The sequence below is a fragment of the Mixophyes fleayi genome, chromosome 8 (assembly GCF_038048845.1).
Source record: "Mixophyes fleayi isolate aMixFle1 chromosome 8, aMixFle1.hap1, whole genome shotgun sequence".
NCBI classification, from domain to species: domain Eukaryota; kingdom Metazoa; phylum Chordata; class Amphibia; order Anura; family Limnodynastidae; genus Mixophyes; species Mixophyes fleayi.
In genome coordinates, this window is record NC_134409.1 from 102,621,280 (window position 1) to 102,645,745 (window position 24,466).

Genomic DNA, 24,466 nt, shown 5'->3' on the forward strand with positions numbered 1-24,466 from the left:
TTGGCTTTTAATGCATGTGCTGGTTAAGCTATGTGCAACTAAATATTATTTAAAATTGTTAAATATTGACCTGTGCAAGACCTGTAACACTAATGATGATTTATGCATAAGGCTGTATCGTGACTGAGATTTGTTTGAGACTTCTATTGTGATTAATGTAATTATAGTTAGTCAGTTTGCTCATCCCACAACACATCACCAACAGCATATTTAGCACATGAAAATTATGGAATTTCTCACTGCGTAACAGCATAACAGAGCATGTACAAGTTCTACAGAATATGTCCAATTTCGGGGTTCTGGCGCTAAGGATGATTGTCTTTATATTTGACATAGCTAAAGGGGCCATCTGATCTGCCCAAATATTCACATCCACAATATGTATCTTTGCTGGATACTTTTTTTTTTTTTTTATATATATATAGTAAGTTACCTTTTACCATTTATTTTGTCTTCATTCTGTTTTGCTGAATAATGGATATTTGAAGCTACACTACCATCTAAGAAAATATTGTCCTAGGGTGGCACCTAGTCGGAGTGTTTGAAGGATCAATCAGAAGCCGCTGTCTCTTGATTACAGCTTGTGAGTGGTCCTCTTTCTCCTCAAACTCACACACACACATTACCCTCACCTCTGTTTTTTGGGTAAGAAAAACAGAGGAGTCAGCTGCATGTAGCATTGAGCAGTGATTTTCCATAAAAATGTTTTATGGATATCATTGCAAATTAAAAGGTCTGCATCACTGCCCAGCAGCACTTGACCAATAATCAGTACCCTACAATAACAATAATCCACACAGATTGACCAGTAATTGGCACACACTTGAAAATCACCCTGGATCTTTTAACCATTTACCAAGGACCTCAACCAGTAAAGTTACTGAATTGTTTCTCCCACCATTATTGTCCAATGAAGAGAAAGATTCAAACTGTCCACCATCCTGAAAATCTAGTATAGCTTCCTCTCTCTACTTATTTGCTACCAATGGGCTGTTGGGGATTAAGAGGAGTGGCAGCCAACATTCTACTATTGGAGCTCACATAGAGGCAGCCATCGTTCCCGCAAGTCACGGCATTGCTCCTCAGTCCTGAATCAGCAGCACTGCGTCACTTCATTCACCAATATTTATCTTATCTTGAAAGATTTGGTTGGCCACACTGCTTTAACAGACATTGCAGATCTACTACAGAAATTGTGAACTATTGTCATTTTATCAATGTATAACATACAATTCGAAAGCAAAGAGCTATAAAATTAATTATTCCTTTTTAATGGGGATATATCATTAATTATCATAGGGAAATATATGTTGGCAGACGTCTATTTAATGCAGCATTTCAGAATGTACAAAGCAAAGCTGTGGGGGGGGGGGTGAAAACAAAAACACTTGGTAAACATTTGCACGTTTTTATTACTTTATGTTTATTTTTAAAGTATTTAACATCATATTACTTTAATATATGATAGTAACCATGATATCTAGCACATCAGTTCAGCGTTTTGCTTACTTCATGCAAAGCTTTTATACAGAAATTAGCCCTATCAAAATATATTGAAAGGATGTGTAAGCTGATTTACTGTAAACCACAGTACTTGCCAAAGTAGTCTTTATATAAACTTGTCTGTATTGAACATCTGTTGTGTGTGTGTGTGTGTGTGTGTGTGTGTGTGTGTGTGTGTGTTGTGATGCAACCAAGATTGCTTGGCAAATAGTCTGACAAAGCAAAGGAGCATTACAAGGATAATAAGGGTTCACAAGCATAGCAAGGATAATGTACATTTCTGAAGAAGCTGGTTCTTTGGCTGTTTAAATGATTAGGTGTGTGCTCTCCATATTGCCGTAAGTCCTATCTTTCATACAGGTAATACAGGGAAAATGAAACTTATTCTATTTTCCATTCACATTTTGCTGCTATTTACTCTTGGATGTTTGGCTCTTTTGCTGTACTGGACATGAAGTGCAGTGAGTGCAATCTAAAATTCATCATGCCAAGTATTGTCCTGTGCAGGGGGAACAGGGGGCTATTAACACATGAGACAATTGTAACAAATGAAGCATGTAATACTGTTCATAAGTATCTTCAGCTTTTGCTGTTAGCTGTAAGTGCAAATGTGACACCAAAAGACAGACCGTGTTTGGTGTTTGAAATCCTGATGACCACAGTATTGTGACCTGCCTGAAGTGGGGATTAGTCACTTTTAATAAACCAACATTTTGTTTCAGGACTTCATGGAGTGTACGTCATTTTCTCTCTTTCTCTGTATTTTTTGTTCTGAATAGTCTTCCATTAGGCCCATTGTCATACTGTTAGGATACTACAAAACCCTATTTATACCTAGGCAAATGCAGGGTATTTTTTTTTTTTATTTAAAGAAAATGTATAATTAATTTTATATTTAAAGTTTGCTAGATTTTTCCCCAATAATGTAAGGACATAACGTCTTTTTTTTAAATTACAAATTAAGAGGCTTTCATTACCAGTTCTGTTTGCTTAAGTGCCATATTAGAAAGCATTAGAGTCTTGTATCCCATTTTGTTATTCTTCCATTGAATTTGATGGATCGTATTTGATTATAAATATATTCAATGGAATGTTCCCTTATATAAACAATGGTGAATTTGGTGAATTTAAGTGAAAATATATATTACATTAATAAATTAGGAAAACCTAATTTATCTACATTTACTGCTTTTGTGGGTTATACATAGTAGAGGCAGCCATTTTGGGAACTAAACCAATATTTGTGAGAATGCAACCTAAAAATTCTATAGGAACCAAAAGTTCCTCACTTTTCCCAGTTCATGTGTTGCAATCACAGAATGGCTGCCTCAGTGAAATGCCTTAATAATGTCACTGGTTAGGTTGCTTTCACAAAGGGGCTGCTTCCACTGTGTGTGGGCTTTGGGTGCACTGTTTGTGGCATGCAACTTGTTCAATAAAGACTCCAACAGTGGTTGTCACATAAGTCCTAAAGATGGTAGAATACTGCAATTTAAGCAATAACCTTTGAATCCTCAACATTGCACATTAACAGTTCACATTGTTCAGTATAACGTTCCTTAAGCAAACTTATTTTGCAGCAAGAGCATTTATTTTTTTATATATTAATGAGCATTTTCACATTTAATTCCAACATCCCTCTTAAAAGTGTAATGGTGATGGTCTCACTCCATCATTGTTCCCAAAAAGTAAAATCTCGCAAAGCTCACCCAGTTTTTATGTTCCAGGCAATGCTAAACTACATACGTTGTGCTGCTGTCCTGCCAACCTAATCACATCCCCCTTGAAATAGCTCAGCCACTGAGACCTGAAGACAAGAAACTTTGCAGATCCAGGTCTTGGTACTTTCAAGATCTTAGAGGAGCGAAACTTACTGTTTAGCTAGTCACAGTGAGAGTGTTAGTCTTTGAAAGCTTGTAAGGACATATCCTTTAATTATAATATTATTGCTATCAATTTCCAGCTTGTATGAAAAGAAAGTATTGGCTTACATATACAAGCAGATGCCCATCTCCATCTTTGAGGCAGATACCTTGGGCAAGTTCATACTTATGGGCTTATTTATCTTGAGTAACAAATCCAGGTGCTGGCCTTAAAATTTGCACCAGGAAAAACTAAAGCGAGCATATACGAGTGATTCGGCAGTGAAAGCATTGTATGTGTTATTTTGACAGCATAATCCCAATTTACTTTTATGTTACACTTTAGAACACTGAAGTTTCCTGGTCAGAAAATAATTATCTTATAAAACATTAGTCTATGCCTGCCATTACAGTATTTCAGCAGTAAACATTTAGGTCACATTGGCTTACCTACTGTTCATATAACTAAATAACTTATGCACTTGGCTTATTTACCAGGCTGATTACTATAGTTACTACATTTCATAGTTCAATAAAATAATGTTTTAAGGGAAGCATACAGGAGAAAGTTTTATGAAACCATAGAAAATTAAAGTAACCAACAGAGAAACATTTTTAAGACCCTCAATTGGTTCAGTATGAATAGTCGTCAAAGTCATTCTCTTCTTCTTCCATCTCTTCCACTACTGGTCCTTGCTCCTCTCTATGATACTGCATAAAATCATCATCATCATCGTCATCCCTCTCTTCTTCTGGTAATGGGTACTGAGGAATGCGTAGGAAGGGACTTTCTCCAGCACCACGCTTCTGTTCTCCATAATAAATGCTTTGAATGTGGGGAAAGCACAGGAAAGCTAATGTGCTTACAGGTCCCTTCAATTTATTTTGATCCACACGGAGGTAGGTCAGGCGATGCATTTGATCCATTACCGGGCACATCAAAGTTATGTTTAAGACTGTAAGAAAGTGGCAAATTATTTATTTAGATTGTTATTTAATCATTAAACCATACTGACTTTTTACCAAAGTATTGAAGCTGAAGCATTTAAAACTGAAATTTGATGTGTATATATAGCAAGAACATCGGTAATTGTACATTTACATGCAGCAATTTCTTTGTGGTATTTAATTTAAAAATATACTTGAAATAATTGAACGATTATAATAAGTCTGTTCAACATACTACCTGTAACAATCCAATGATTTAAACAGACAGAGAACCACTATCCTCAAACTAGCTGAAACAGTGCTGTAGCCTAATTGATTGGTTTTGTGAATTCCTAGGTAACAGTATATATTGTAAGTGTGTACAGTATATAAGTACATGCACACACAGAAGCACGGTCAGTGATATCACAGTAAGCATGCCTGATATTCTAACGTTTACAATTTAAGCTCTGTGTTCTATACCATATCCCCTTTTCTTCGATGGCTAAGTGGTTTTTATGTTGCAAAAACAGCCGTCGGAACATAAGTCCGACAAGAGGGCACCACGCTGATTTTGCTATGCCCCCTTAAATTTCGAATCCCCACTCTGAAAGAGTAGCAACGTACGCACAGTAAAGTGACAGAGGAGTTCCACGGCACAAGCTGCAACTCCGAGCAGGGGGTTGCCGGAGGATCCAACAACGGCCCTGGTTCCAGGCATCGCTAATTTTCACATATGTCTGAAATGCATCAGCTAGCTAAGATAGAAATACATTTCACATTTTAACAGAGCTGCAAGGGAAGTCAGGTTAAAACTCAGCAGTGGAGCTACTTTCATGCTTCGTATTTATCTTTTCTTATTTTTGTGTGATTTGATTAAGAGTATATAAATATAACACCCTTTTACATGATTAAACATAAGATTTGTTTTTAACTAATTAGAGAGCAAATTAATGGAGATATATATGTACAGTGTCTTATTGTTACTGTTGCAGTGTAGGTCATAGTAGGTTACTTCTGGTAACATTTGGCATGGAAGCAAGTCTTTGGTATAGCGATACCACTTCACATCCTTTCATGGCTCTACTATTACAGTTATGAAAAGGTAGTCATGTCCACATGTAGGATAATTATGGTTATCAGCAATGCTTTTCTTCAGTGATAAAGGGTTCTAGAACTCCACTCTCTGTGGGGGGTCCCTCTCCACTCTGCTACCCCTCTTACAATCTTTAATTTTTCCCTGTTGGCATGTCCTCCCTCTCCATTATTCCCCTTTTTTCATCTCCTTTCTGTGTACTCCTTCATTGTCTCTTCTTTTTCATATTTCTCCCCCAATGTCATCTCCATCCCTTCACAAACACATCTCTCTTTCACCCTACACTAATACCATTTCTTTTTCCTCCTGTATTCTGGTAGATGGTTCATATTCAGCTATATCACTCAATTTTTCTCAACCCCAATATGAAATCTTTTGCCTTCTACTGTAAACTTGTAGACTTACCTCTTGCCCAAGTCGGCAAAGAAAAATAGAATTGCCAAGAAGAGGTTGGTTCTTAGGACAGCGCAAAACAGCATTCTACCATTCATCGTTAAATTATACATTGTTTTAAATAGAGCGTGCATATTCCAGTTATTTCATATCATCTATTATGTCTTATGGTTTTACCTTCTCAATAGTTATGTTTCTGAGACAGTAAGAATAATAACTTATCTGTTCTGCTGCCTGTGTCCTGACTGCATGAGCAAAGGCAGCTTAGGGCTTGATTCTCCTCTGTTTAGTGGTGATTGGCAGCTTAGAGGAGAGAAGATCCCCCCCTCTTGGCACGCAGAGTGCACTATCCCCCTCTTCAATAGTTGATTAGGAAAGGTGTGGGGTGCATAGATAAATGTTATTTATATACCCTTCCTTTCCTAATGTAGGGGCATTGGAACACTGTTCCACAAAAAAAAAAAAAAAAAACAGTGGTTATGAATATTTCCTTTCCTGAAGCACTATTGGGAAATTTAGTATGTGGCTGCTGCGATGAGCCAAGATACATTTACTAGACATACAAATACATAGGTACTTTATTCAGGGTCCGCCACAGCTGAAGATATGAAATGCATACTATCTTATAATTGACATTGCTTAGTAGTACCAGGGGCATTATAATGCATGTACAAGACTTACTTGTATGCTATTCTTTTTTTACAGGTGAAGAAATCTGATTTCAGACCAGCTCCCGTACACTTAGTCATGCCATGTTATTGTATTGTGTTGGAATTAAGAAAACTAAATAAGATTGACAGGATGGTTTTAAAAGGAAATAAATGGATTGCGAGACAGAGACATAAAGATTGGCTTTATTTTTGCACACTTTAGTTTTGCTAAAGGTAAGCTAGCTACATATGCTGTAATGTAGCCCAAAAAGGAGAATGACACCCAATAATTATGTTGGTGAAATTGTTATTGTTATTTTTGGAAATATTTTGAAAGTGGTCAGAGGTGATCACTATCATTTGTGTGTTCAGTCATCTTCTGAGCTCACTAACAGGCCGCAATGAAGCCAAACTTGATCTCGCCAGATTGGACAGTGATTTTGCTGCTCTGCCGAATTACTGTTTGCTTTTGATTAATAGTCAGTCTCTCTTAATAACATGTAATATGTATAGTTTATCCCTTAGGAAAAATACTGCAATATGTTTAGAACTTGGTGCCTCATCTGAGCTAAATAGAAACTAGTAAATATCCATAACATGGACCATTTAGCCTTAATATTAAGAGGCAACGGTTGCTCTTGTTTTTAATGCTGAAAGTGTACAGTGCTCTCAGAGCAAGTTGTTTATTCATTGAAAACCTTTTCATGAAAGTGTTCTAATAATTTTCTTTTACCTTGAGGTTCATATCTAGGTGCCGTGGCAACATTGTTAACCAGACAGTCGCAAGCAGCCTTTCTCATGTCCTCAAGTGCGCCCAAGTCATGAATTAATCATTTCCCTAATGGTCCATATGTGAAAAAATATATTAAACTGGATGAATGGATATCCCACCTGTTCCCATACAGAATGCTCTTCAAAACGTGAACTACTGGGGCTACTGATTATCACATTTTAGTAGCTCTTTTTTATTTTAATTGGCAATATAGCCACTCTCAGTAATGTGAAAGCAAAAAGAATAGTTTTTTATTTATTTGTAATAAATTGTAATATCACTTTTGAGTTTATAATGGACTATATCATAGCATAAATATTAAAGATGACCCCTGTGTTGCTGTAAGTTTGTACTTAACAAGTAGATAACTGCTTAGATAGAACCAAATAAAGCCATTGAGGAGTTACTTACTTTCAAATTCATTGTCATTTAAATAGAGGTGCTCCAGTGATCGAGGAATATAGAAGATACGCCGTAATTTGTTATGACTCAGGTTCAGTTCCATAAGTTTTGGAAGGTTAAACATTCGCAAAGCAACCTCCTCAAGCTTGTTGTGTGATATTCGAATTGCAATTAGATTTTGAAGCTTTGTGAAATAGTCATCTGGGATCTTGGAAATGGTATTATTCTCCAATGACAGGTACATGAGGGATTGTGGAAGGTTTGCAGGCATGGAAGACAGTTTGTTGTTACAGATATTGAGCTGCATCAAATTTGTCAATTTGCTAAGTGTCTTCCCCTTAACATTATCAATACGATTGTTGCAGAGGTCAAGCATGGTGACATTCACTAAGCCTTGAAGATCTTGCTCTCTGAGTTTATTAATCTTGTTTGAACCAAGGAAGATCCTTTCGACAGAATTTGAAAAGGGCGATGGAATCTCTTCTAAGTCATTGTTGTTTAATAATATTTGATTTAGATGAGGAGACGTAGCAAACACACCGATATCGATTTTTTGTGATTTGAGTTTGTTGTGGCTCAGATTAATTTCCCTTAGCGAAGTGGCGTTAATGAAAGACTTTTTATTAACTGCTTCGATTTCATTGTGCTGAAGGTAGAGCTGCTGAATGCGGGATGGTATTTGGGGAATGGCCTTGAGCTTCCTGTTGTCACAGTACATGGTGATTATTGATGAAGGTGGGCAGTAACATTCCCTAGCACAGTCAGTTGTGTAAGGAATACTTGGGACATTATAATCTATGCTGTGTGGAAAATGAAAGGGTGGCTGATATTCAGAATCTGGTCCAGGCCCATAATCTGTGTCATAGTCATAACCATCATATTGGCAGAGTCCTCGTGGAACAAACATCAAAGCCAGTACCAATAACCAGATGAGAATGCCCATGATAACCGTCTTCAAAGCTTAGAATACAAGAATAGTTAAATCATAAATTAGTGCAAAGTTCATATAAGGCATATCACAAAGCGGTTTCAAATATAATCAGTTCCTATAAAACAGTCCTCACTTAGTTAACCACACAGAAAAAATGCAGAGCTTTACTTCGCTTATCCAGTTTAGTTTGTTGATCCAGGTTTGTTGCCACTCTAACTCTGAAACCAGGAGGTACCATTGAGTGTGAAATGTGTTGATTGTAATTCCAGCAATGGAATGCTCATCAATTTACACAGAAAATACATATCATGATGAATTACAATTAATTTACCAGTACACTGTTTAAGCCTGAACTGTGGTAATGTAACTATAGTAGCATAAGCCATTCAAACATAGGCAAATTAATGTAACTATAGTAGCATAAGCCATTCAAATATAGGCAAATAACTGTAATTACAGTTTTTAACTTATTTGTGTTTCACTAAAAAGAGCACATTTGTATGTGTGTGTATTTGTATAAGTGTGTTACACATACACATAAACCATTTCTAAAAACTAAATAAGGACATCTAGTCTTCAGCTATAAAATGACAAACTACATTAAAGCCACCTGAAGACTGGAGGTGCATAGCCCCCAACTACATTGCAAAGTTTTCCCAAAAATAATTATTGGTTCTCATCGGTGTACTGAAGCATCACTTGTCAAAACCAAACAATTTTATAGCATTACATGCTAGAGCATATTGTGTTTTGGCTCTTGCTCAGATGCTTATTAAACTTGATTTTGTTTCAACTCTTACAAAGCCCACAGCTGTAATACTTGGCATGCAAACAGAATCTCTATTAAATGCAACATTCTTGGTTTTAAGTTAATTGTATTAGCCTGCATGAACGAACTACCATGGATTTTATTACAATAAAAAAATTGCAGTGATTCCATACCTGAATACTATTGCTTCTTTTTTTGCTCTGAATGAGATTCAAGAGGCTTGTAAGGATATAGGCTCGCAATATATACCACCGGATGCTGTTAAGATTCCAGTTCTGTCTAGCTTTAGAGATTCCCTTGACCGTCTTTCAAGAAGAGCTGCAGTTCTGTACTAGCAAAAGCAATTCTCATAAAGTCTTGACTTAGATGACTGAAATTATGTGTGTCCTTTCATTGTGCAAAAAGAAAAAAAAAAAAGTATATGCTTTGTAATTTTGGCTGAGTTCAGTGGGTTTAATCTGTGTCCCTTCTTATTTTTGGTTTGAGGTGTGGCAAGAAATTCCCAGAAGAGAAAAAAAAACTTAATGGAGCAATATGCACATAAAATGCATGGTGTTTTATTTGCCAGAGCGTCATTCTTACTAGAGTCTGGATTCTTGAAGGGTTTTTTTTTTTTTTTGTTTTTTTTAAATCTACGAAATTGCCAAATACCTTTCCATGATTATATATGCAGTATTTGGACTACAGCTATTGTTATTTTTTCAGCAAGCATTTTAGTATTTGTACTAGAATCTATGCTTTGTGTTTGTCTTTTTACGCTGTTGTGTCTCATGCCCTTTATATCATTGGTATATATGGTTTTTTTTTATACTAGTTTCCTCGAGATAAGCCTAACATTGTTGTGCCACATCTGAAAAAGAAGGCATATCTTGGTTATTTTAATGATAGCTGTATATGTGATAATAAAGTATACAATGGCGGGATAAGTGTCTCAATTTGTAGCATAGCCGTCTTCATTCTTTTATTAGAATATCCACATATTGCTATAAATATATGTCAGATTCATTAGGTCTTAAACAGAACCCCTACAGGTTTTCTAAGGATACGTGTCATAAAAATAAAACCTTTTTCGGGTTACTGGAAACCATGCACTACACAGTATGAAAAACAAAACTATCCCCTATGTATTGCAGCGTCACCTCTCTGCCATTACCGCTGATATAATGTATGAAACCCTGCAAATATTAGAATACAAAACTTTTAAGCTTTTTAAAGCAAGAAATATCATGCAGTGGTTGTTGAGACTAGTGAACAAAGCACAAATATTTTAATAACAATATTCTTCTGTGATTTATTAATTTATGTTACTTCTGGGATTGGTGATTTGTAAACTTCCTGTCTGGGCTTGTTATTTTGACAAAGGTAGCATTTTCTTTAAACCAAGCAGGCGAAATATTGCAAGAATGTACTGTGTAAAATGTGGTGCAGAGTGGAGTAATTATCATATTTTCCCAAGGTTTTACTGTTCAGTATAGTTATTAAGGATAAATAAGTACTAATTAGTCAGCTAACAGCCTTTCTTTTATTATGCCAATTACATAAAATTGCATTTATTGTTAGGTTAATGGTTTAAAGCTAATCACCATATGTATAGGCTGATAATGTTCCAAACATAAGTTTATTATACCCTGTTCTCACTGCCTCAAAAACCCAGATTATTGTCGGGGCGAGGCCGAGTCTGAACGGTGTCCCCTGCATCTACCCTGGTCTTTTGAAGGGTTATTCCCGGGTCCGACTCCGGTAGATGCCAGTCTGAATGGTCTGACCTGGGTTTTTCAACCCGGGTCTCACCGAAAATTATTGAAAGGTTAAAAAAAATCAACATCACAAGAGGAGTCAATCAAAGCTCCTCTTGTGATGTTGCCAGGGAGACCAGTGCAGACCCAGGTTCAGAGTGAACCCAGTCGACCCAGGAATTTGCCAGGGTGGGAGGCTGTGTCACCCAATATCCCGGGTTCATATACCTGGGATATTGCCGGGGCGGCAGTGTGAACAAAGTGTTAGTCATTAGTGGGCACACTGTAAAAACGCCATTAGTGGGCCCATTCCCATGTGCAGAACATATTGGGGTAACATATAACACTATCCAAAAAAACAAACACTTTTACAAATTATGATGTAAAGATTCATTACATTTGTGAAACTTTTTTTTAGAGCAGGTAAAAGTAGAGATCTGTTAGGGCCAATGCATAGTTTTATACTTGAGCTAGGCTTTTGGTTAGGATGCTTGATTGGGGCTGGTTCAGATTTAGGATGTGGTGCACTTTTGTGCTTATCACATTTCAACCTTCTGTATAAGTAATTTGTCTGTGTAGTAGTCATCCAAATCCTATTTTGTTCTTTTCAGAAGTCTTTGCAGTTTCAGAAAATACTATTGGTTTCTCTATAAACCAATAGGAGAATACAAAGTAACTTCTGGAAAGTGGTAGTCAAATTTTTATTTTTACATTTAGAAGCAGTTGAAATGACATGTACATGTCTTTCTGAACAGCTGCAGGTCTCGCGATAAGTAGTGTGCTACCTCATCTGTTTACTTTATATACATATGTAGACTTTTCTTATTTGTTTTTATGGAAACCCCTAAACTACTACCATTTTTTGTGTGATTCTTTTTTTATTAAAAAAAATGTTTTCAAATATAAAATGAATGCATTGTAAAAGTTGCAGGGGCATGAAAAAACATGGGAAGGCAATACCATTTAGGAAACTAGAAAATATACTGCAGTCAATAAGTGGTCAATTACCTTTCAAAACCATGGATGGAAGGCACAATAGCTCAGATGTGGCACACAGAGGAATAGTTTATACACATTTTTCATGTATTTATTAGATTAAATTTGGGCAAACTATTAATAAGAGGGGATGATCCTTTCTGATAAGCTACTGGTCTCCTGACAAGAACAGTGTTAGGAACTTACCTTGTCCCCGTTCCGCTGCGCTGTCAGCGGGAGCTGACAGCGGTGTCCATATCTTCAGCGCTGCTTCTGTTAGCGCTGCCGCACTTCCGGCTTCTCTCTGCTGCTGATCATGTGACTCCTGGGCGGGGAATTCAAACTCCTATATCTTCCCTGCTCTGACACGCTGCCTGTGTCAGAGCAATGTGTTTCCTGTTCCTGGCTACAGTTCCTGTGTCCTGACTCCTGTGATCCTGCTCCCTGTTTACACCTCTATTCCTCCTACTCCTGTGTACCTACCTGGCTGTGACCGACTATTCTCTGGATCTCCCTCTGGCACCGTATACCTGATACCTTCTGTGTACCGACCCGGCTGTGTTACCGACTATTCTCTGGATCTCCCTCTGGCACCGTATACCTGATACCTTCTGTGTACCGACCCGGCTGTGTTACCAACTATTCTCTGGATCCTGCCACGCACCCATTGCCTCCGTGCATCTACCGGTTACTGTTCCAGACCTACTACGCCTGGAATTCACGGTTAGTGCCTGTACTTGCACCGCATTGTCTATTTTCTTGTCTGCCTGCCATCACTTAGAACTTTCTCCCTTACGTCAGTAGGCTAATCTGGGGGCCGCGACCTGCGGTTCTTCGGCAGCTAAGCCCACACTACCTTGCGGTGGTTCTTGGTGAAGACCGGAAGGCCGTTAGACTCCGCGCCCTAGGTAAGCCTGTGCTATACTGACTAAGGCATCAAAATCGTAACAAACAGTACCCCAATTTTATTGAGGAGTACAAATATGTACCTAATATAATCATTGGACAGGAAATAAAAAGATGCCCCCTAACTTGGAAGAGAAAATGCCCCTGTTTCAAACAATGGTGCTACTTTTTAAGTCAAGTGGGAGATTGGGATTGTTGAACTAATATGGCCTCCTTCTAGTGAAAATCATTTTTTTTAATAAAAAAAACAATACACATATATATATATATATATATATATATATATATATATATATATATATATATATATATATATATATTTAGTAAAACAAAAAGAGGCATCATAATTTGAAAGAGGGTACTCTTCTTTTTCAAATTAGGGTAATTTTTGTTTATTTTAAATATTGGATTGTATGTGAGATTTGAGCTCTTTATGACTATAATTATTATTTTTTGTCTGACAATCAAAATGATCAGGTGAAACTGGTTTATGGTTAGTACTTATATTAGGGTCATATTGGATTTGGGTGTAAGCTTAACATGGATAGGTTCAGATTTAGGATTTAGCTATTGTCAAGTCTGCCCATGTAGGGCCTGGGTAATTGCCTTTTTTACCATTTATTTTACCTCTGCCAGGTAATTAGTAATGTGCACCAATTCCGTATATCCTTTAGACTGAAAATGTAAAATGTATCCCAATGGTCAACGAAGTCCATCAACAATTACAATAACTTTTTTGAATTTTCAAGGATATGTGCAGTACTTACAAGACATAATATAAACATATATGTAATTAATTACTGAATATAGTGCCTACTGTAAAAATTTCAATGATTTATTTGGAGTCTCACTGCATTGGGTTCAAGCTGCCCCTAATGCACAATGTAGTGTACATGTCACTTTCTAGTAAGTAATGAGGTCAGAGTTGACAGTCATTATTTCCACTATATTTGAACTTAGTGATAGGTACATGGTAATACACAGCCCACTGTTGAGTTTCCATGTGACAGAAATTCATAAGAACATGGGGCTGTTTTAATCCTAGGGGAAAACTTAAAAGTGTTTGCACAAGAAACTTTGAGCATATCCTTGTGTCTAAACTGCTAATTTGTGGTTGTGTTCGCCCCCCAAAATGATACCGTGCACTCTTTTGCAGCCTATGTATTTCAAAATTCAATTAAATGGCCTGATCGCTGGACCTCATGTAAAATTATAGGGCTTGACAAGCAAGAAGTTTTGATGTGTAACTAGAAAAAGTTGCACATACAACTTTGAAGAGAGGCATGTGCGACTACCTCGTCTCAAATCATTAGTGGTGGTGGGGTGCTCTAGCAAGATGACACCCGTCCAGGCTGTTATGCCAGAAGGTTGCCATTCCACTTGGCATTGGTGGTTTTATGCCATTTCCCTGCTCCTGGGCACCCTCAAAAGGACATCTGAGCATGACTGCAGAAAACAGTTGAGGACTTGGTGGTTTTAGTTATAAGCCGCTGAGACCCCCACTGCAATAATATTCTGTTTACATAAAATATACACCTTTTTATACATATAGCTGCATGCGTGTGTCAGGGGCGCCCGCAGGATTTAAAAAAAAAAAAAAGCCGCTCCATTTCGGCGGCACTGTACTGTACAGCAGCAACGGCGCTGTCAAAAAAGCGTCCACGGCGGTGCTGTATTGTACCGCCGCGGACACTTCTTTGACAGCGCCGTTGCTGCTGTACAGTACAGTGCCGCTATGTAGGGGTACTGCTTAGCCCCCGATCTTCGCAGAGGGGAGGGGTTTCTGGAGAACCAGAAACCCCCTGTGTGTGTGTGTATATTATCATCAGCAGAAGCTATTTATATAGCGCCACTAATTCCGCAGCGCTATGTGGAGAACTCACATCAGTCCCTGCCCTATTGGAGCTTACAGTCTAAATCCTCTAACACACACACACACACGTCAAGTTTAATAGCGGCCAGTTAACGTACTAGTATTTTCTGGAGTGTGAGAGGACACCGGAGCACCCAGAGGAAACCCACGAAAACACGGGGAGAACATACGAACTCCACACAAATAAGGCCCGGCCATGTATTTATGTGTGTGTGTGTATATGTGTATATAATATATATATATATATATATATATATATATATATATATATATATATATATATATATATATATATATATATATATATATATATATATATATTTTTATTCCTGTGGGATTCAAGCACAGTTGTGCTTCTGAATCATTAGCTTCAGTCCAAAATCTGGCGAGAGCAAGTCACTGCCCTGGTCAGAAAGTTGTGGCTGCATTGATTTGGATAGACGTAGCCAATTATGATCATCAACATATATTTATATAGCACCAGCAGGTTCCGTAGCACTTTACAATTGGGGACACACATAATTATAGACAATACTGGGTAATACAGACAAAGAGGTGAGAAGGACCTGCTAATAGTTTTCAATTACTAGCAAAAGCCTGTATTTCTCCCAATGTAGGAGCAAAGAGTCAGGCAATAGAATAGAGGGAAGGAAAGAACATTTTGCTTGGGTGAATCATTTTCTCAAGCAAAAACTGTAAATAAAAATACCATTGTGCTGGCAAGAGTGACATTCGATATACTTGCCACCTGTTTATTTAGTACAGGCCTGGGCAACCTGTGGCTCTCCAGATTTGTGAAACTACAAATCCCAGCATACCCTGACAGCAATAGCCAAGCTATCCACTAGCAAAGTATGCTGGGGCTTATAGTTTCAAAACATCTGGAGAGCCACACTTTGTCCATGCTTGATTTAGTATATTAATTTGGTTACATGTCACCAACAGATGGTAATCAGAAAGCTCTGAGTCATGTCAGCTGCATATTCTGTACATATTATTGGATTGGAGAAGTTCAGTAATTTCCTTTTCAGATTTGTCCAATTTCCTACTATGTAGTTGCATATTTATTTGTCAGCTTTCTCTTTTCTGGTTGTCATCTGGATATCTGTTCCCACTTGATTTCCAGTGTTCTTTTCATATACATTTGTGTTTGCTTTAAACACATGAAAAGACTAGTTAAAGCGCGCGCTGAACATCCAATGCCCGACAAGGTGCCAGGTCGAGCAGCCTTCCTTCCACTCCCCTTCTTCTTGTAACACGCCCTTCCCCCCTCCTCTCCCTCCTTCCCTCCCATCCTACCCATTTCTCTCTTTTTCCCTTGTGCTTTTTCATTATGCTTCTCTTAATAATCTTCTAATTATTGAATGTTTACTGTAATTTTGTCTTTGCACTGTAAAAAGGTAAAAGGAAAAAAAAACCCTGGTAAAATATGTTTCAGAAAAAAAAGAAAAGACTAGTTAGAGGACAATAATCATTTGAAGAGTGCACTCTGCATCATAATTACCCCAAACTACTGTGACAGACAATGATAAACTGTATATGAAGGCAACAACAATGTATTGGTTAGATTGCAGCAATGTTAATGGCAGCTCATAGCAGTAGGATTTTGGCTAAAAAAAAGTCCACAACAGTTGTAAATTGTTTCAATATTATCTTTCTCCTTTAAAGATCTTCGTCTAATAATGGTTGACAGCATGTCATCGTGTCCTTTACAACCTGCCCCCTAAACCCTATTCCTTCCCAACTTCCCCTTGCATGCCCACCTCTAGCTCATCCCTTCTTCTTGTTTTTGCCCACTGGCACATTGTCATCCTCTTTTAAACACAAGCTCATCTCACCAATTCTAAAGAAACCGTCTCTTGGCTTTAACCTCTGTCTACAACTACCGACCTATTTCCTCTCCTTTGCCTCCAATTGTTGAGTGATTTGTGCACTACTGCCTCATGTTCTCTCCTCTCACTCCCTTCCTGACTATCTGCAATCAGTCTTCCACCCTCAACATTCCACTGAGACTGCACTCACAAAAGTCTACTTCCAGCAAAGTTTCAGTGTCACTTCTCCATGCTCATCCTCCTGGACCTCTCATCTCCTGGTTTTGACACTGTTGATCGCCCTCTTACTCCTGCACACCCTTCACTCCATTTGCCTTTATGGTTAACTTTCTAAATATGGAACCACATTTTAGTGTCTGTACCTCTGCTTTTGTCACCACTTCCCCTCAAGTCTTCTTTACCATAAGTAATACAACAATTTACTCAGTCTCCCAGGGCTGCTGCCTTGGTGTCACATTTGACTCCGTCCTCTGCATTATTCCTCATATCCAGTCTGTTTCTCGGTCCTGTTGCCTCTACCTTCATAATATGACCAGAATACGCCCTTTTCTTATCCAAGATGCTATCAAAGCTCTAATGCATTCTCTCATCGTCTTCTGCCTTGCCTACTGCCAACTCCTCCTATCTAGCATTCCCATTATTCATCTATCCTCGCTTAAATCCAACTTTAATGCGACAACAAGACTGAACTTTCTTTCTTGCAGGTCTACATCTGCTGCATCACTATGGAAATCCACATGTTGTCCAGAATCACAATTCGATTACTCATCCCGTCATACATCTAAAATCTGTTCTTGAAATGCTCTCCCGCTCCCCCTGCTAGGTCTGCCTCTGACCTGTCCCTCAACTAGTCTCTGGTAACCTCCTCTGACTCCCGCCTACAAGACATGTTCTGTGCCTTTTCCCACTTATGGAATTCTCTACCATATTCAAATAAACTCCCTCACAGCCTTTAAATCTTGAAACACTCTTAGAAAACCCATCTCTTTTTTAGAGATTACCCCACTCCCACCTATAACTAGTGCACCCTCAAAACTGTCACAAACTAAACTCTGAGCCATACTTGTTCCTCTTGTTTCAGCTGTGCCCTCTTCCAATTAGAATGTAAGCTCTCTAATGAGCAGGACCCTCCCTACCCTTTGTTTTCATGTCTGCATTTATTTAGTCTACCTTGTTTATCCCTATTTTGCCAACTCTTACATCCAATTTAAGTCCAAGCCCTAATCCTAGTCCTGCCCAAATTCTAAGGACGTAAGAGATCCTTACAAAACTATTTATAAAAGTGGTTTTGTCTTGATAGAGGTGTGCATTACCTCTCATAGGTATGGCATGTCAATGGATATTGGGCCCACAAATGTCTCCAATGCCCTGGGCCTACTAATGTATTAAAGTAGTGCTGGGTATAATTCATGATGCAAACAAACATGCAGTTAGATTTGCTTGTAGGTTCCTTATAGTATTCAATATGTGAAGTTATTTGTGTGTTGGTGATATCTGTCCCTCCCAATTATTGTTATTCTGAACATACTCCTTTCTTCCTTCCATACAGGTGTATGACTAGTAGTCTATTGAAGCTATTCTCTTTTAATTGTGTTTTTCTGTTTTCTCGTGCTGGTCAAGGTATAACAGATAGGTTGTTTCCATAAATTTTTAGGCATATATTTCAGAGTAGACTGGTGATTTTAGGTAAAAAGCTAGTATCTTCAAGTGTGATTGTAAAAGTAATCAGTGCTTGTTGCCTTTATGTAGGCAAAAAGGGAAATGATAGTTCACTGATTTATATTTGTTGTGGTTGTGTTTACAAAAATCTGAAATAGTTAGTGACATTTTTAAATTGGTGTAGAGCCTAGGATTAGTTGCATATAACCACAGACAAAGTCACTCGCCCCTTTAAGACTGGTTACATCTGGCATGATGTCTCCCGACTGTCAGGGAAAGATGCAGCATTCTGTGGCTGTCACCAATTATAAGAAATCCTTTCCTTCAAAATGCAAATAATACATCCCTTAAATATAGAATTATGCCACAGAAAGGTTGTCTCCAATATAAAGACAATACATCAACCATATAGATTTTTGTATGAGCTTTAACATGTTATTACCCTTTTTTCATACAAAATTGTGTTACTATTTAAGATATTTGTATATTACCAATACATATTCATGCTATAATGTCTCTTCTACTTCATCCTTGTGAGAGAGTTAATGGTCAAGCAAGGTAAATATGCAGAGTCCTCAGGCGGAGGAGAGAGATGGGTGTGTGTGATACGTGGCGTGTCGGACTCCAGCCAGCATTCAGTTACTGCAGATCTTTTCCATATGTTTCCTGTTCTCATTTGCAAATATTATCCCTCCACAGAGAGAGAGGAGAAAAGTAAGCATTCTTCTTTGTATAAACAAAAGTTGATTACTGTAAATTCCTGCAAACTTCCAATCCTATTCCTCATCACCTTGATGTGAAGGTGAATACATTACTATAGGGGCATTATCTAGAGGACATCCTGAATATCAAGTTCTTATTCATAGTTCAAAGCCTTAGAGATGAAAATCACACATTATTTTCATATGTCACTATGCAACACCATTTGTGAAACTGTATTTGTAAGTATGAGTGTGCTGTAAGCAGGCCACTTATCTGACTTATCAAAAGTGTGGACTGAGATGCAAAATAACGTGATCTCTGCTATTACTGACTGGTCGGGTGACACTCACTATCAAATGAAACGGATAGCTATTGTACTATTCTGATATGTACACCTCCAGGGCGGATTATTCTGCACCTCAATTATATGATTACCTGACCAAAATAGATCTCCCTAGAGTATCAACAAAGGGCGTGGAATGTTTTGAAGCCCCCATAATGGTAAAGGAGCTTGAGGAGGCAATAGCATCCTTCCCTTGCTGTAAAGCACCGGGTGTCGATGGCCTGCCTATGGAGCTGTACAAAAATTGTGGTATTTTCTTTATTCCTACTCTTTTTACTCAATAGAACAAATTTTTTCTTACCACCATCCATGTCCGAGGAATTAATAGTTTTTATGCCCAAAAAGGGTAAGGACCAGTTGTTACCGGATTCTTATCAGCCAGTTTCCCTTCTCACGACTGATGTAAAAATCCTTGCCAAAGTCCTCACTATGCGCTTGAACATGGTCCCCTCCCAGCTGATTCACCCAGACCAGACGGGCTTTATGCCTGAAAAATCTATAGCTATCAACCTTAGGCGTTTGTTTACACACTTACAAATGCCAGGGGGCCATAGAGGTGGCGTTGTGGTGGTGTCTTTGGATGCCGCTAAGGCATTCGATTCCATGGAGTGGGAATATTTATGGTCCGGTTGCTTTACTCGGTATCGACAGCCAGAATTAGTGTTAATGGTCATTTTACCTTTGCCTTTGAATTGGGCAGGGGCAAACGACAAGGATGTCCTCTGTATCCGGCTCTGTGTGCCGTAGCTATTGAGCCACTGGGATGAGGTGGACAAATTGCATTATATGCCGATGACAGACTCCTGTTCGTTAAAGATTCGGACACGTCCCTGACCACATTATTATGTCTGGTGGATGAGTTTGGTGGTTTCTCTGGCCTGAAGATAAACTAGTCCAAGTCTAGTATATTTCCCATCTCAAGGGGGCTACCAATATGTCCAGCTACCTCCCATCCACTCCAATGGACACTTAAATTTAAATATCTAGAGCTATGGGTCAAGAATTCGGTTGCTGACTACATACCACTAAATATTGACCCCGTGATTAATTATCTTCGGGCCAGGACTTCTACTTGGACAAAATTGCCCCTGTCTGTATCGGGTAGAGTTAATCTCATAAAGATGATTCTCCAGCCGAAATTCCTATACCCACTACACCACTCCCCTCTGTATCTTCCACAATGTCTTTTTTCCAAGATTAACAAATTCCTGTCCTCTCTGGTCTAGGAGGGGGGGGGGGAGGGGTGAGAATCAGGTTATCCACTCTGTGTCGCTCTTGAGCCTATGGGGGACTTGCTCTTCCAGACTTTCGAGCTTATTATTTCGCTACACAATTGGCTCATTTGCAGGAATGGTTGGAGGTTTCCCCGCTCACCGCCCTTATTAGTTTTCTGGCCAAATGGACAGGTTTTGAAAGAACACCTATTCAAGTCTTGTTAGGTACTCGTATTTCAAGAACAGTTCCACCTCTACTTAGGCCGTATTCATATGGAATACGCTACAGAACACGCTAGATGTTGTTGGGATGGACCCCGACACCCCACTCTGGGTTAATTCTGCCCTTCCTGGGATATATAAACTACGACAATTCCCCTGTTGGCGTGCTGCGGGGGTCATATCCCTGGGTCAACTTTAATCCCATGCCATTCCTAAATCTTTTGCGCAGCTACAATTACAATTTCCACTCCCCAAATGTCTATTCTTTTCTTACCTGCAGCTCTGGCTTGCTCTAGAACCCAGTTTGACAAAGTTACGATTTCCTTTAGCCTGGCCCCTTTTCGCTCACTTTTTAGACAAGTAGGCACCATTAAGATCATTTCCACTTTATATGTCAATGTCCCTTCCTTACTTGTTCCTGATGAATTAAACGGGTTACGAATGGGATGGGAGGTTGACTTAGGCCCATCTAAATAAAGATGACTGGAGTGCCATGCTTAACATGCTTACGAGAGAGGCTACCTCTTTTACCAGATTTAGGCAAGTGCAGCTATACATACTACATAGAGTCTATTAATCTCCGCACAGGCTGTACCAGATGGGTGTCAGAGCTGATTCTGAGTGTCCAAAATGTGGAGAAACCTCTGATAACTTTTGGCATCTTCCGGGAGAATCTCGAATGCCGGGTAGGTATCCCAGAGTCCTGGTAGAGCAGGCCATTCTCTCACATCCTGCCCATTTCTTCCTAATGTGTAATTTTGGTCCCGTCCCCTGAAGCGAAAATGACTCAATTAGAGGCACCCTACCCCGCTCCTCAGTCGCGCTTCACCCAGAGGGGACAACAGAAAAGTAGCCAAGTCTGATATAAATTTAGCTTTTGCACTGCACTATGCTGAATTTGTCTGTAAATAACCCTGTTTGATGTAAAGGATAACGTCTCACACAAAACCTTTGGCAAAGTTTATGGAAACACAAGTGTCAGTGTAGTCTGTGCTAACAAATTAAACACTAACGGTATTTTCAGGGAAATTGTAGAAATAGTGTTGAAGTTACATTGTAGTAGTGTACATAATAGTAGTTTCAGTGCACATAAAAAATAAATTTTCCGATCTCCAAACACGACTAGACTTGCCACACAAAATATTTTATCAATATCTCCAAATCAGACATTTTTAATGTTCCTTACAGACACCTCTTCCATCGGACCAATGCTCGCCTCTAGAGTATCTGTGTCACAATTTCCCCTCTTCAAGTGGCCTAATATCTACCCTGTGCCAGCTAATTAATAATTTTTACCTGCCATATAAAGACGTCTGATGAGTTAGCTTGGGAGCGGGATGCGGAGAGCCCCTGACTCCAAAGAATGTTCAAAAATTTGAGCTAATTTTGCCAAGTCATCAATTTCAGTTAGAAGAAAGGAATATTCTTTAAAACTTCACTATGCCATATTTCCTAACTCCACAGATCGATGTTGGAGAGGATGTGGATTACAGGGTACCCTGCTGCACGTTTGGTGGAGTTGTCCAAAAATACAACCCTATTGGTGACAAATTAATTCTCTTATTGAATATATTACTCAGATTAAAATGCCTGACTCTCCACTATATTCTCTTCTACCCAGACTGCTTCCAGATACTTCCCGACTCAAAAACTTTTTAAATATATTTTAAAGGAAGCTAAATGTTTAATAGCTGTGTATTGAAAAAACACCCCCCCCCCCCCCCCCCCCGACACTCTCTGCTACTATCAACAAAATGTTATCGGTTTGCCGAATGAAAAGCATTTCAGCTATCCTTATTGATACTCCAACAAATCTTCAGAACACATGGTCTCGCAGGATGAGTCACTATGAAGCTGATCCTCCATTAACAGCTGTTTGATACTTTCTTATCTCTATAACTCCCAATTTTAATCTGATTTGATGACTCACACCTCTCACTCCCAGACATACACATTACCCACATACATTTGGCAACTATGAATATTACTTAATTCTCACTTCTACATTACTTTAATATTCAGAATGTAGTAATACTACCACGCCTCCTTACTGTTCCTCCCTAACCTCTTCTAACCCAGTTTGTTTCCCTTACAATACACACTATTACTCTAGTAGCAAACCTATTTTCTCATAGCAACTCAGCAACTTCAATAATTATTGTCTTCTATAAAGTCAATTTCTTTTGTCAATTGCATGTAATATGTGGTATGTATTCTATTTGTTGACTTGTAAAAATCAATTAAAAAAAAACAAACAAATAAAAAATAGTTGAGAAAAAAATAAAACATTGTTAAAAACTTTTAACAAAAAAAAAATTAGAGGGGAAGCTGTGCAGTGAATTCCTAGCTTCCAGCTAAAAGTTACTACCATGAAATGTTCAGTTATAGTTACTGCCTTCTGGCTGGAAAATTACTGTGCTCCAAAATGATACTATAACACTAGACCGAATAATGTATTTTACCTTCATAGGTCATATGTGAACATTTCCGATTTTGTGGTTTGATGAAGATAACAGATCTGACGGTACTTTGTGTAGATGTGTACACATGAATCTGCATGATCATTGCGACTTTCAATTGTCAGTAAAATCGTTACAGAAATCGCATCTGAAGTTAGATTGCATTAGTGTGTACCCAGTTTTAGAGCTAGAAAAGATTACCAGTTACCCACAGGACTTATGCTTGGAATTATTGTTGCATTCAGGTATAAAAGGTTAGACAGAGGAAGGCAAACAAAGTCAAACTAATCAGGTCAGTTAACAGATCAGTGGCTGTAGGGAATCAGCAAGGTCAGTAACAGAGCAAAGGTGAGAGTTCAATCTTAGTCAAAGGTTCAGGCAGTCCGTACACATAATAGGAGAATGCAATAACCTCTTGCCCTCCACAGGCAAGGTATACACCCGAGACTAAGTGTACACAGTCTGTGCCTATTGTTGTGCACTTACAAATTATGTCACCGAGTGCCATGGTGGATGCATTCAACCAGCAACTCTTCTGTGGCCATGTAAACATATAGCATTCAGCAAGGTGCATAAATTATGGCAAAGCAGGAGTGCAAGCCCAAGAACTCAGGGGACAACACCCTTACAAGTGCAGAACCAAGAGTTAAGTTGTGGGGATAGGATTATTTAAATGAGATAAAGGGGTAGATATAGGGCATATCTACAGTGGCATTTCCTGGTTTTAGGGAGGGTACATCACCATTTCCTACTTTAAATAGACTTGAATTCTCCAGTGCCTCAGAGATCCCGGAGATCAAGCCTTGTCCTTATAAAGAGATGTACTTTGCACCTTCCACTTTTGCAGGAAAGCACATTTGTAAGCACACTTTAAACAACAGATACTTCAAATACACCCAAGTATAATAATAAAATATATATATATATATATATATATATACATATACATACATACATACACACACTACACTACACCTTTTTAAAATATCAAAAACATTTGTGCACTTCAGACCAACGTGTGAAATGAACTTAGAGCATATAATATGTATATCAGTCACTTGTAAGCTTGCATGGAATATCCTTCCGGCAAATCCTTTTTTTACTTGAATTATACATAAAACCATCCTGCAGGTCTGCATCTCCCTTCTGGTTACATGAATCCTCACGGGCCCGGCAAATCTGTAGTTAGAGAAACGAATGGGTGCTTCATTGCGTAGATTCATTTTATTACTGTTGACTG

At 38.5% G+C, this 24,466-nt stretch overlaps 2 protein-coding genes across 4 annotated transcripts in view; one reads left to right on the top strand and one right to left on the bottom strand.

Annotated features, from left to right (window-relative positions):
• CENPP (centromere protein P) overlaps nt 1–24,466 on the top strand; it is a 249,054-nt gene that overhangs the window by 67,848 nt on the left and 156,740 nt on the right. The gene's annotated exons all lie outside the window — the stretch shown is intronic.
• OMD (osteomodulin) lies at nt 1,393–9,815 on the bottom strand. The gene is made up of 3 exons (XM_075183013.1): nt 9,479–9,815; nt 7,615–8,565; nt 1,393–4,321 (listed from the first exon to the last, which is right to left on the bottom strand). The coding sequence occupies exons 2-3, from the start codon at nt 8,546–8,548 to the stop codon at nt 3,999–4,001; spliced, it is 1,257 nt and encodes a 418-aa protein (XP_075039114.1). The 5' UTR covers nt 8,549–8,565; nt 9,479–9,815; the 3' UTR covers nt 1,393–3,998.

Bases quoted from the DNA above. Each gene is read 5' to 3' on its own strand.
- OMD (XM_075183013.1), bottom strand. From the start codon at position 8,548: ATGGGCATTCTCATCTGGTTATTGGTACTGGCTTTGATGTTTGTTCCA. The intron at 4,322-7,614 runs GTAAGTAACTCC...ACTTTCTTACAG, and splicing joins AAATGACAATGAATTTGAAA to TCTTAAACATAACTTTGATG.